The 13,099-nt window shown below is 58.6% G+C and overlaps 1 protein-coding gene across 1 annotated transcript in view; it reads left to right on the top strand.

The window, feature by feature from the left end:
- The window catches only part of SLC13A2 (solute carrier family 13 member 2), a 28,877-nt gene extending 21,243 nt beyond the window's left edge, over window positions 1-7,634 (top strand). The window contains exons 3-12 of the mRNA XM_004707330.2: window positions 815-951; window positions 1,074-1,279; window positions 1,794-1,974; window positions 2,082-2,204; window positions 3,932-4,150; window positions 4,369-4,457; window positions 4,712-4,833; window positions 5,983-6,144; window positions 6,664-6,801; window positions 7,252-7,634. Coding sequence (XP_004707387.1) covers window positions 815-951; window positions 1,074-1,279; window positions 1,794-1,974; window positions 2,082-2,204; window positions 3,932-4,150; window positions 4,369-4,457; window positions 4,712-4,833; window positions 5,983-6,144; window positions 6,664-6,801; window positions 7,252-7,428 — 1,554 coding nt within the window. The 3' untranslated portion in view covers window positions 7,429-7,634. The remainder of the gene's footprint in view (window positions 1-814; window positions 952-1,073; window positions 1,280-1,793; window positions 1,975-2,081; window positions 2,205-3,931; window positions 4,151-4,368; window positions 4,458-4,711; window positions 4,834-5,982; window positions 6,145-6,663; window positions 6,802-7,251) is intronic.
- The last annotated feature ends 5,465 nt before the right edge of the window (window positions 7,635-13,099 follow it).

Genomic DNA, 13,099 nt, shown 5'->3' with positions numbered 1-13,099 from the left:
AGGCGAGGCTTCACCACCCATTTATCCCTCCGCCTTTCAACCAGCACCACATGTGATTATCGGCCAGGCTGGCACAATTAACTAACTCAATGATAATCTTGATGTTCCCTCTCTAAGGTCTTTTTGGCCGAATGTATGACTGAAGTAATGCTTTCATGAATGAAGCCGATTTATTGGGATTAATACTCAATGTACGTTGGTGTAAAAAGTGACGTGTATCCATAGAGATAGTGTATAACACATAGTGAATTTTGAGATTAGAAGGCTTAGAAGAAAAGGAACTTAGATATCTATATTTGCCTCGTTAGATGGATAAAGGCCAGTGTAAACAATGGGAGGTAAACATGAATGGTTTCTGTAATTTTTGTTGAGGAAATCGAAATGCATCAAAAGGACACGTTCGGTAAACACAGCGTTACACACAGATTTCTGGACCTCACCCCAGGATGTCACTCAGGTGGCGTAGGCTGGGACCTGATCCTTGTCCACTGGTGATGTGAAAGACAGGTGTCCAAAGATGCTCTCTAATGCAGACACAGAGCAGAATCATCCCAGGGTCCCTGGCTGGTAACAGGAGCAGAATTGGTCTGCGCTTCCTACCAATGGTCCCCCAGGGGAGAAGGACAGAGCTTGATTTGAGGAGAGGATGCTGGCTGATCCTGGATGTTGGCTAACCCAACGACCAGGGGACCGACGTTGATGAGTGCATCTGTGTGGATCTGCGTCCCGCAAGCTCAGGAGCGCAGGGCGAGGGCCCAGGCAGGGTCTCCCTGGCCCTCAGCTGTGTCTCTGCCCGCCTGTGCTCGCCTGCCAGGTCTGCATCGAGTACCTAAATGACACCAACGTCCTGTTCATCGGGGGGCTGCTGATGGCCATCGCGGTGGAGCACTGGAACCTGCACAAGCGCATCGCCCTCCGTGTGCTCCTCTTGGTCGGTGTGCGGCCTGCCCTGTGAGTCCCCTGGGCAGAAGAACCTGGGGGTAGGGGGGTGGGGGGCGACGGAGAGCAGCGTCCTAGCCAGCCAGTCATTGAAGGGACAGCGGAACACAGTGTGCCCATCTGTCCATTCCTAGGCTGATCCTGGGCTTCATGGTGGTCACGGCCTTCCTGTCCATGTGGATTAGCAACACGGCCACCACGGCCATGATGGTGCCCATCGCCCACGCCGTCCTGGAGCAGCTGTACAGCAACCCGGGCGACAAGAGCGCCAAGGAGGGCAGCGAAAACCCTGCCTTCCAGCTCCAGGAGCCAACCGCCCGGAAAGAAGGGGCCCAGCTTGGTGAGAAAGAGAAAACTGGGCCCTGTCCCCTCTGGCCAGCCCCTCCGTTCCGGGGAGCAGCTGAGGGCTGTCCATTTCCAAGGGCGGTCCACTTGGAACCTTGGATGGGAAGGAAGAGGGAGGCAAGGCGTACGGTGACTGATGGCACCTGGTTTCCCCAGGACATTCCTGGTTTAAAAGTTCTGCGTCCCAGGAGTCTGCTTGATCCAGGGCCAACCAGGATGGTTGGTCCCCTAGCAAAAAGATAGTCTGTGGGCTCTCGCTGAGGGTCTAGTCTCCACTCCCGTATGGCTAGGTATCATCCTCTTTCTCCAAGCTTCTCAAGGAGGAAGTTGGGCCAGATGGGGCCTGAAGGGGCTCTCAGTCTGAGACTGAGGTGAGTGGTGGGTTCAGGAGACTGGGTGCAGTCTCTGCCCTCCCAGCCCAGATGTCTCAGGAGGTCATCGAGTTTCAGCCAGGCTCCCAGAAGTTGGTCCTGTGCCCACCCCCTGCCTGAGCTTTCCCTTGCCCCCAGATAATGGGCAGGTCCGCCCTGCCCTGCCTGCACCCTCCCCGGCCTCGGCACATCACAGCCAGCAGCAGCTCCGCTTTACCCAGGGCATGAGCTTGTGCGTGTGCTACTCGGCCAGCATCGGAGGCATAGCCACCCTGACTGGCACCACCCCCAACCTGGTGCTGCAAGGCCAGATCAACTCGTGAGTGTTGGGAGAGGGGGCTCCTGCAGAGGTGGGGGGGTGGGGGCTCTGGAGGAGGATGGGGCTGGGGGTTGCCCTGCCACACAGCCGCCTGCATTCCTCCGCAGGCTCTTCCCCGAAAATGGCAACGTGGTGAACTTTGCGTCCTGGTTTGGCTTTGCCTTCCCTACCATGATCATCCTGCTGCTGCTTGCCTGGCTGTGGCTGCAGATCCTCTTCCTGGGCTTTAAGTGAGTGCCGGAATGGGTAGGAGTTGCCCCCATGCCTGCCCTTACCCTCAGGTTGCTGCCAGGGATGCAGGATGGAGGCTCCTTCATCTGGAGAAAGGATGCCCTCACCACCCCAGGGGGACGACTTCTTCCTCAACTTGGGTCCCCACTTTGTTCACCAGCAGCTCCAGGCGTTGCCTGGGGAAGCGTAGGGTCCCATCTAGCGGATGAGCCAATGGAGGGTCGAGGAGACAGGTTGCTCATGTGGACCCCAGCTAGATGTGTCAGGGCTGGCGCTGAAAACCCTGTCTCCTGGTGCCCAGATCAGGCCCCTTCCCACAGTCCTCTGCCGTCCTCCTAGAGCTGTGTAGTGAGCACAGGCGGAGTAGGGTCAGTTACAAACACAAGCATTGAGCCCGATCCTCAGCGCTGAGAGTGGGCGGAGGCATAAGGCACAGCCCCTGTCATGGTCATTCATATGCTGGGGCCTTGGCAGCGGGAAGCCCAGGTATCGAGCACACAGAAGAAGGAGGACCTAATTCAGCACAGGGTAATGGGATTCCAGAAGGGCTCTAGAGGAGATGGGATGCTGGAGCGGACTCTTGCAGGGCTAGCCGAAAGCCAGGTAGAGAGTCAGGTAACGACATGCCAGGGAGCAGGGACAGCTGTACAGAGGCCCAGAGGCAAGAAAGAACATGAAGTGTTTGGGGGAACTCTAGTTTTGTGTAGCTAAGACGTAAAGTGCAAAACAGCATGTCAGGAGATGTAGCTAGAAAAATAAGTAGGGGCCGTTTATGGAGAATTTTATGGGCTTTCGCCTACACCTTGTCCTAGAGACATCCATGGGAAATAGATGTGATTCTTACATCCAAACCTGGGTAACTAGCCATTTGGAGTTCTGAGTTGAAAATCATTGTCAGACCCTTCTAGGCTCAGTTGGAAGCAAGTGCTGTGATGGATTAGTGATGCCTGCCACCAGCACAGGATAGAGACACGGTGGGATGAGTGCTACGTTCTTTTGCTCTTTCTGCACAGACAATGAAATCATTGGGAGATTTTGAGCTTAGTGCCTGTCCTTCGGAAAAACTGCTTGGGCAGGTGTGAGCAGACTGATGTGAGGTTGGGGGCTGGTGGTAATGCAAGAGACCAGCATAATGGGGGGGCTCACAAATGTGCGAAGCATGGTCTTTGCCCTTGAGGGACTCAGAGTCCAGCGTGCAAGCGGAGAGTGACGTAAGTGAAAAGTTAAATGTCAACAGAAGTGAAAGAAATGGGCCATAGTCCCCTGTGCCTCTGAGGACAACATGGGTGGGGCTCAGGCTGGGCAGAGGAAGAGAGGAAAACTTCCTGAACGACAATGCAAGGAAGGAAGGAAGGAAGGAAGGAAGGAAGGAAGGGAGGGAGGGAGGAAGGAAGGAAGGAAGGGTGGGTGAAGAGGAGGCGTGGAGTCTGAGCTCTTAGGCCTTCCTCATCTTGGGCAAGAGAGAGCTCAGCAGAAGAAAGCCCTCCTCAAGGGAAAGGGAGTCCACAGGGCAGATGGAGCAGGTCAGGCAGGGGGAAACCCAGGGCCCTCTGCTGCATTCTCCTCCAAGGACTTTGGGCGGACCCGGGCCCGAGCGTGGGGACCCGGGATGCTCCGGCAGGCCTCAGTCTTCACATACCAGGCAGCAGAAGCGCTAGAAGCCCCTTGCCCCCCACCCCCCGCCTGGCCAGGGCCCTCGTGAGTGTCCCTGCCCCTCTGCCTGCAGCTTCCGGAAGAACTTCGGCATCGGGGGAGAGGCTCGGGAGCAGGAACAAGCCGCCTTCCGCGTCATCCAGAGGGAGCACCAGCTGCTGGGCCCCATGGCCTTTGCAGAATTCGCGGTCACCATCCTCTTTGTCACCCTGGTGCTGCTGTGGTTCACCCGGGAACCAGGCTTCTTCCTTGGCTGGGGGAACCTGGCTTTTCCCAACGCCCAAGGGGAGAGGTGAGAGCTGATAGACGGGCGGCGCGGAGATGGCACCTCTGAAGTTCACACATTTGGGGGACAAGGAAAGGGAACAGGACCCCCAGTGCAGAATGGAGGTGGGCACTTCCCTGGAGGGGTGGGCATATTTGTGGGAGGGGCTTTCTCTGCCGCCCCATGCACCACCCTGTGACTGACACACTGAGCCCCTAAGCCTGCCCTCCTGACCCCACCCGCAGCATGCTGTCCGACGGGACAGTGGCCATGTTCATTGGCCTAATTTTGTTCATCGTGCCCTCCAACTTCCCAGGACTGACCCAAGACCGAGGTAAGCACCTGCGCTGGGCAGGCAAAGGGCCTGCAGGTGGCCTGACAGGTCAGCTTCCTTCAACATCTGCCGTCGGCAGAGCAGAGGAAGCCCAGAGAGGTTGGGGAGACTTGCCAAGGTCACAGGGACTGGGGGGCAAGGTCGGGGGGACTGCAAAGCCTGAGGATCGGCTCCTGGGTGTGTCAAGAAGGCCCCATTGAGGGAGGGAAGGTCTGTTCTCGCTGGTGACCCCTCCTTCTTCATTTGGGGAGTAGAAAACCCAAGGAAGCTGAGAGCCCCTCCTGCCCTCCTCAACTGGAAGACGGTGAATGAGAAGATGCCCTGGAACATAGTGTTCCTGCTGGGCGGTGGCTTTGCTCTAGCCAAGGGCAGTGAGGTGAGAGCCCCCAGCCCCTCCCCAGCCCATCTGAAGGAGACCCGGTAGCCCAGACAGGGACACTCTCCTGCCATCCCATGGGGAGGAGACCGGATCCCTTTTAGAAGCTGTCCTAGAGGCTCTGTGGCCGCTGGAGGGACTTAAAGAGAGTCTTAGGAAGGAGAGAGACACTCTCCCCATGGGGATGGTCGAAGCTAAAGGGAAGGCAAGTTCTCTAGTGGACAGGGCTGGGGACAAGGCGGGGGACCTTGTTCTCACCTCAAATCGCCATTCCCACTCTGCCCCAAACCCCCCCACTGCCATCAAGTCAGTACTGACCCCTATCGACCCGAGAGGACAGGGTAACTCTGCCCCCATGAGTGTGCCAGACTGCAACAGGCCGAATGCAGAGTATTAGCCACCCAGCTGCGGGCACGGATGGAACCGGTGTGTGCGCCCCAGCCGCCAGAGGGCACCACAAGCTCACCCAGCCAGGTGCTGAGGCTCCTGCACCTCCAGAGGGACATCCCTCAGCTGCACCCCTGAGCCTGGGTCCCTCTGGACTCACTCCCTGCATAGATAGGAGGGGGCTTCCCTGAGTGGTGGACTGGGGTGCAGTGGGGATGGGAGACTCCAGGGCCATCCAGCATTCATGGAACCCCCAGTGTGCAGCGTTGCATAAGAGAAGGTCTAGTTCCCCCGACCTTACACACCTGGGCAGGGGAGATGTGGCAAGGGAGCCACCTGGGAGGCCTCCATTGAAGCTCTTTGGACACTGTGGATGCCTCCAGCCTGGTTAGAGTCTCTAGTCTCTCCCACGACCCTCTGCCCCTCTCCCTGCTGACCAGGAATAAGGGCCCCTCTGCCCCAGCCACTGGCCTGGAGGTGGCAGGAGAGGGCAAGAGAGTTGTCCAGAGAGGCCCAGAAGGCCAGAGTAGGTGGCTATGGGGGAGGAGGGGAGGTGGCAGGTGCTAGTTTCCAACCTGTTCCTTTGGCTCTTTCCTTGAGCTGCTCTTCTGCCCTTTCTTCCCGACCCAACTCCTCTCCAGGAACAGGAGAAGGCACCTCACTTCTCGTTAGGCCCCGCCTTGTCCCTAGAGCCTTCTTGGCCCTCCGTGGACTCTGGGGCCCCAGGCAGCCCCGCCTCTCACCACCCTGCTCTGCTAACAGGAATCCGGCCTGTCCACCTGGCTGGGGGCCAAACTGACCCCACTGCAGAACGTGCCGCCCCCTGCCATCGCCTTCATCCTCTGCCTCCTGGTCGCCACCTTCACCGAGTGCACCAGCAACGTGGCCACCACCACGCTCTTCCTGCCCATCCTGGCCTCCATGGTGAGCAGGCCCGGCCTGCTCCTGGCACCCCAGGGGTTCTGGGACCTCCTCCCTTTCTGGGCTTCCAGGCTCTGGAGCCACCCGGGGCCCCAAGGCACACTACCCCTAGTGACATCACCCCCTGAGCATCCCGATGGGGCTCCCCAGGGGCCTCACCCACTCTCCGACTCAGCCTCTGTTCTGGTCATTCTGGGGTGACAAGGTGAAATTGCTCCCCAGAGCGTCCCTAGCCCCTTCCTCCCCAGGCGCGTTCCGCAGCCTTTGATGACACCCCCAGAGCCCCTTTGAGATCAGTTTTATGGGGCCCCTCCCCTCACCACACCCCACAGGGCAGGGCTGCATACTCATCCCCTCCAGAGAGGTCAAGGGGCCCTTCCCAGGTCACACAGCGCCTTCTGGCACGCGTCGTGGGGCTCAGGACCAGGGGGTGGGCCAGGGTAGGAGGGGACACCCTCGGGTAGGAGAGCAGAGGGATGGGGGGGGCATATCTCCCACATTCCCCCCCCCCTGCCCCCACAGGCTCGTGCCATCTGCCTTCACCCGCTCTATGTCATGCTGCCCTGCACGCTGGCCGCCTCCCTGGCCTTCATGCTGCCTGTCGCCACCCCACCCAATGCCATCGTCTTTTCCTTCGGGGGCCTCAAGGTGACCGACATGGTGAGTGGCAGGGGCACTAAAGGCCTCCACAGTCCCTGCGGCTCTCGTTCCCTCTTGCAAGGACAGCACAGCCCGCAACCCCTGAGCTCTCAGAGCTGAGCATGGGCCGGCACAGGAGACTACGGTGGGGTGGGGGACTGAGCCGTCACCCCTCAGCCAGGACGTCCCTCAGGAGGGGAATGGGAGGAGGTGAGAAATATGGAGTGGATTCTGAGTTGACAGACACCCACAGGCTGCTGTATGTTCCCTAGAGACCCCCTTTTTCCTGATAGCACCGGGAGTCCAGCAAGGGACGGCGCTTGGCCTCGTGAGGCGAGGTGAATTATCCACAGGAGGGCTTTCCAGAGAGAGTTTTGCTAGTGGGAGAGCCTGGGGGTTCCCGGAGCACCTGAGGGCAGGGTGCCGGCTCAGCTCAGCACCTGCAAAGTCCAACCACCTGTCTCACCCCAGGCCCGGGCAGGATTCCTGCTCAACATCATCGGGGTGCTGGTCATCACGCTGGCCATCAACAGCTGGAGCAAGCCCATCTTCAGTCTGGACGCCTTCCCCTCCTGGGCCCACATCGACAATGACACAGACCACTGCCTGTCTAACTTTGTCCCCAACATCACAACACCCCAGCCCTAGTCTCTAGACCGGGTTACAGCCTGGTCAGATCCATGGAGACCCACTCCCATTCCCCTTGCTCCGAGCCAGGAGGGGATACCCCAAGCTCCAAGGCCCACGCCAAAGGCTGCGAGGTCCGTGTGCACATCGGGTGATGTAAAGAATGTGTGTGTGTGGTGTGTGTATGTGTGTGTGTGTGTGTGTTTGATCTGCGCGTCTGAGAAGTGTGTGTGTCTATATGTATATATATGTATGTATGTGGGTGCTGTGTGATATGCAGGAGGGGTGTGTGTGTGTGTGTGTGTGTGTGTGTGTGTGTGTACGCAATTCGAGAGGGACGTGTGCACAGCTCATGCATATGCATGAGTTCACAGACTCTGTGGCACCCCCTCTCTGGGGTCCAGGGTCGTGGTCTTCCCTTTGCACCCTATTTATTGAAACTCAGGGTTGGGGTGGGCTGGGGCAGAGGGCCCACCAGCGGTTGCCATGGGAACAGGACTGGCCGACCCGTTCTGAGGCTTCTCCGGGTTTGGGGGAAGGCCTCGGACATTAGCCACATTAAAGGCTCTTTTCAGTAGTAGGGGTTGGTTTTTTTCCCACCGTGTTCTCCTGACTGGTCCCTGGGTGGTTAAGCCCCAGATGCAGGACCACCATTGGAAGGGGCTTGATCTTTCTGCCCTGCAGGCCAGACCCTGGCAACCTTCCTGCCCAAGAGAGATGGTACCCCTGCCAGAGCCGACCAGAGTGGGTGCAGCCACCCAGGAAAGCAGCACTGACATCACTGGGTGGCTAATTGGGAGCTGCCAGTCCCTGCGTGCCCTTGGGAAAACCGGCCGCCCCGTTCCCAGAGCACTCCCTGGGCATTTACATAAAACCCTCTGCCCCTGCCAATGCCACCAGGACCCTTCCTTGGGCTGGAAAAACCGGTCCCACCAGGCCAGGGGAGACAGGCTGACCCATGCTGGGCGCCCAGAAAGATGGACACCCCCCACACACAAGGAAAAAAAAACAACCCTGCAGCAAGAAGGATGCAGGTGAGACTCACAGGAGCAGGCTCAACACTGGCATGGCCTTTAGTGTCCAGGGCCACACAACACTGGATATTCTGCTGCCCACCCCCCAAGATGCCAGAGTTTTCAACTCTCTGGCAAGGTGTGTGTGTGGGGGGGCGGAGCGCGGAGGGTAACAGGCAGGATGACATCACACTGGGCATCCATTCTGAAAGCTCAACATCTCTTCCTGGCTGGAGGTGCATCTCGGAGTCTATCCCAAGTCTCCCTTGCTGCAGACAGTGGAAATCTCAAGCCCATCCAGATGGAAGCTCTAGATAGTGTCCATCTAGAGCTAAGGGCCTCGTCCAGTTTCTTCCTGCTGCAGAGAGAGGACAGAGAGAGCACCCGTCACCCTCAAGTCCAGAGAAAAAGGGAGGCTGAGCTCTGTTGAGAGACCACCGCTAGGGCTTCACTCTGGCTGCTCTGGGCTTTGCCTTCCTCAATCTCCCACCCCACCCCCATGGGACCGGGACTGATGGGAGGACGCTGCCATGCAGGAAGGGAGGAAGGGAGAACGTGGCCGTCCCCAGGGGACAGGGGATCCTGACAGGACATGCCAGACATTCAGGAGAGGGAGGAGTGTCAGGTGAGCAGCTCCTCCCCACCCCAGCCCCCCAGGCTGGCATTCCTCACTCATGAAGCACAGTCACAAATCACAGCCCCCACCTAGACCCACACCTGGGACCCCCCACCAAAGCCCTAGGCGACAGTCCTCATGGAGTGGGCTGGCCCCAGAATGGGTGGGAACCCGGTCCCCACTGCCATGAAGCTCCTGCTGTGACTGCCTTCTCTCTGGGGGCCCAGTGGGGACACCCACAGTCCAGGGCTGCCCCCAAAGGAAAGCGGGGTGAGCTTCCCATCCCGGCATGCTGCTCTCAGAGCTACTGCCCTCCCACTGTCCGCTCTGTGCTACCGAGAGGGGGCCAGGTGGGGCCTGAGACCACAGGGCAGCTACCCCCTCCAGCCCCCGGAGCTGAGGACTGGGCTGTCCCCGCCTTCTCAGGGAAGGAGATACATACAAGGTCACCCCAGACTGGAGGGGGTCAGCTGTGGTGGGTGCCTTGGCAGGGCTGGGGGTGGGCAGAACCAACCAACTTTGCAACCACCCTGTTCAGCAGGCGGGAGGGTGGATGGGCAGCACCTGTCGGCCTAATCACCGTCATTAGCTGGGCAATAAAGCGGCAGGGCCAGCCTTTGAAGGAAGGGCCTGGCAGCCTGGGTCAGGCTTGTACAGACAGCCTGGCAGCTTGGCCCTCCTGTGCACACTCCAGACTGCAGCAGGTGGATGGCGCTCACTTGGGACCCGGGTCAGCCCCCTCCACCAGGAAGGCGGGAAGGGGCTCGAGGTATCTCCAACAAGCTGGCTTCGTACAGTGTGGGGCCTCAAGGAGTTCTGAAGTCATGGATTTGTTGGAAGATCCATGAGGACAGAAGCAGCTCCAGGACCGAGTCAGCCGGCTACAGCTCTGGGTTCCAGTCCCTGGGACAAGGGCTGGCACAGTGAATATGGATGGACGGGTGGATGGATGGACGGACAGATCTGCAGCCCAAGGCTTCTTGCTCCTGGAGGGGAACTGGACTGACTGTGCTCAAAGCCCCTTCCCAGATGACTTTAGTAACAAGTGCCCTCTCCTCCCTGGGCCCAATGGTGTTTTAGGTTCAACAGGTAGACCTGGATTTCTAAATCAATGCCTACTGCTAGCCCCTGACCCTGTCCCCATAATTACACACCGGGGCTGGGGATTTCCCTGTTCCCCTCTCTCCCAGCTCCTTGTGCCCGGGGGCAACCCCAGAGGGCCCAGAGAAGTAGCTGTGGAGACTTCCAGGCAGTGGGAGGGAGAGGGGACCTAGCTGAGAGTCTAAAGGGATGGGGATGAGGCGCTCTACCCCATTCTCTGGGATGCACCTGCCTAGGCCTCTGGGTCTCAGGTCAGAGGCAGCTCCCGTGGCCCTGGTCCTCAGCCCCAGAAGAGGCCCCCTAGGGGCTCAGGCCATGGCTTCTCTGTCTCCCTAAGGCCTCTGGGGAGGCTGCTTCCTGAAGAAGGGGGTGGCGGTTGTATAGGAGAGACAGGGCAAGTGCAGTGGGGAGGGGGAGTGGGGACTTCAATGGGCGAGGTACCCACTGTGGGGTGGGGGTGGGCATCATGGAGAGGGTGTCCTTGCAGTCTCTGCCCCAGTCTGGGCCCCAGTCAGTGGGCATGGTCAGTGGAGCCATGAGGTTTCCACTAGGAGCAGGGAGGCTGAGGACTTCCAAGAGCACAGTGACTTGGAGGTGGGGGGCAGAGGTGGGAGAAGGGGGCAGTGCGATTTGGAAGATTGTGGGTTCAGAAGCATTCCTCGTCAGGTGGGAGACTCACAGTCACATGTATGCAGAGAGCGACAGATCCTGGGGAACCCAGCCACACACAGGGGCGCACAGTCCCACACAGTCTGACACACTGTCCCACGCGTGCAAAGCTGCTCGCTCCAGACACACAGAGTTCTTCTCAGAAAGACGCACAAACATGGACGGACACAGGCCTTCATGGACAGCCGCCTAGGCGTGATGTCTGCACACGGCATCACGTCTGAGTGCCCCCCAAGGATAGCGAGGCTCACACATAATTACACACCGATGCGGGCAGCCCAGACAGCGCACACTCACAGGGGCACCCGGGAACCCCAAGGTAGGAGCTGCACCTCTTGTCTGAGAGGGGCATGTGTCCTTCTGTAGATTTTGTGTGCGCGCGTGCGCGCGCGCGCACACACACACACACACACACACACACACACACACACACACACACACCAACATTGCTACTGCTTCCCTCACAGCAGGAAGTATTAAAACAAGACTGGAGAACACTCTTCACCCAGCAGGACTCTTACTATAATCCTACCACCTCCACAGACCTCCTCCCCCAAGCTCTCAGCTTGGAAACTCCCTGGATTTCCCGAGAGGGGGGTGGGGGTGGGGGTCAACCAACCAGAACAGGTGTAGACCTCCTAGACCAGCTCCCCGGCAGCCGATCCTCCGAGCTCTGCCGGAAGCTCAACCCCACAGCCAGCTAAGGGACTGGCTGCCCTCCCGGGAAGCCTGCCCTGGCCTCTCTGGCTCATCTTTGACATGGGGCCCTTCGGACTCGAGGTCAGCTCTGCTGGGGGCTCGGTGCTCTGAGGATAGTCTGAAGTGTCTTTTCTGCCCAGGAGTGAGGTTTGAAAGTCCTGCCAAGGGGCAGGCTCAGCCTGGGAGCTCACTGTGAGAAGATCAACCTGGCCCACATAAGCAGAAGTGGATGGAAGATGTGGGTTACTAGATGTGGGTTGCTAGGTAGGGTGGGAGCAGGTTCTTCCATCTCGCCGGGGTCGGGCCCCAACCAGAACATAGCAGACATTGGGCCCAGGGACTTCCATCCTCAGCCAGGGCTACTCCAGGCTTGAAGCAACCCAGCCCTGGGCAGAGCTGGGCAGCAGACCGTTGAACCTGCTCTGACCTCCAGTCTCCAGGGCGGCAGGGCTTTCCCCGAAAGCAGCCCAGTTAGACGCCCAGCGACAGTCGGTCCGAACCACTGCCCGGCTCTGCTCCATCCTGGAAGGGGCACTGCAGCAAGCAGAGCTGCGATTAGTCTCATGCAAGCCCTCAGGCTGGTGTGAGAGTGTGCAGGAGGACCCGGTCTGGTTTGGAAGCAGAGGCTGAGGAGCAAGAACAGCCCAAGGTCTCTCGACTCCCCAAGGTTCTTTCTGAAGAAAAAAACACTCCCGATGAGGAAGTGGTGCTTCCCAAAGGAGCAGGAGAACGAAGGCCCGCCCATTCCTGGGGCAGAGGTGGATCCTGTCTCCGCAGAGAAGCGCACCTCGCCCAAGAGCAGCCGGTTCACTGAGCAAAGCACCACAGTGCTTCTCCTGTGGGCCCGCCAAGGGCTCTCTGCAGCCCACCCCTCAGCCCTGAATGGACGCGCCGTCCCTGGGCCCGGAATGAAATGGAAGGCTTTTTACGTTATCAACGGGCCATTTGTATACTGTGGCATGTGTTGTATACTTTGTTTTTTAATCATTTTATTGGGGCCTCGTGCAACTCTTATCACAATCCATACATCCATCCATGGTGTCCAGCACATCTGTACATTTGTTGCCATCATCATTCCCAAAACATTTGCCTTCTACTTGAGTCCTTAATATCGGCTGCTCATTTTTCCCCTCCCTCATGAACCATTCATAATTCGTAACTTATTATTTTGTCATAAGTTACACTGTCCGACGTCTCCCCCCCCCCCTTCTCTGCTGTCCATCCCCCAGGGAGGAGGCTATACGTAGACTCTTGTAATCGGTTCCCCCTTCTACCCCACATTCCCTTCACCCTCCAGGCCTCGCCCCTCTCACCACTGGTCCTGAAGGAGTCATCTGTCCTGGATTCCCTGTGTTTCCAGTTGCTATCTGTCCCAATGTACATCCTCTGGTCTAGCCAGATTTGTAAGGTAGAATTGGAATCATGATAGTGGCGGGGGTGGGGGGTGAGGGGAGCATTAAAGAACTAGAGGAAAGTTATATGTTTCATCATTGCTGCCCTGCTCCCTGATTGGCTCGTCTCCTCCCCACAACCTCTCAGTAAGGGGGTGTTCAGTTGCCCACCGATGGGCTTTGAGTCTCCACTCTGCACTCAC

Source organism: Echinops telfairi, unplaced genomic scaffold, assembly GCF_000313985.2.
Source record: "Echinops telfairi isolate 266 unplaced genomic scaffold, ASM31398v2 ScPeMD7_7458;HRSCAF=8496, whole genome shotgun sequence".
NCBI lineage: Eukaryota > Metazoa > Chordata > Mammalia > Afrosoricida > Tenrecidae > Echinops > Echinops telfairi.
The sequence above is the reverse complement of the archived record's forward strand: the minus strand, read 5'-3'. Positions and strand labels throughout refer to the sequence as shown.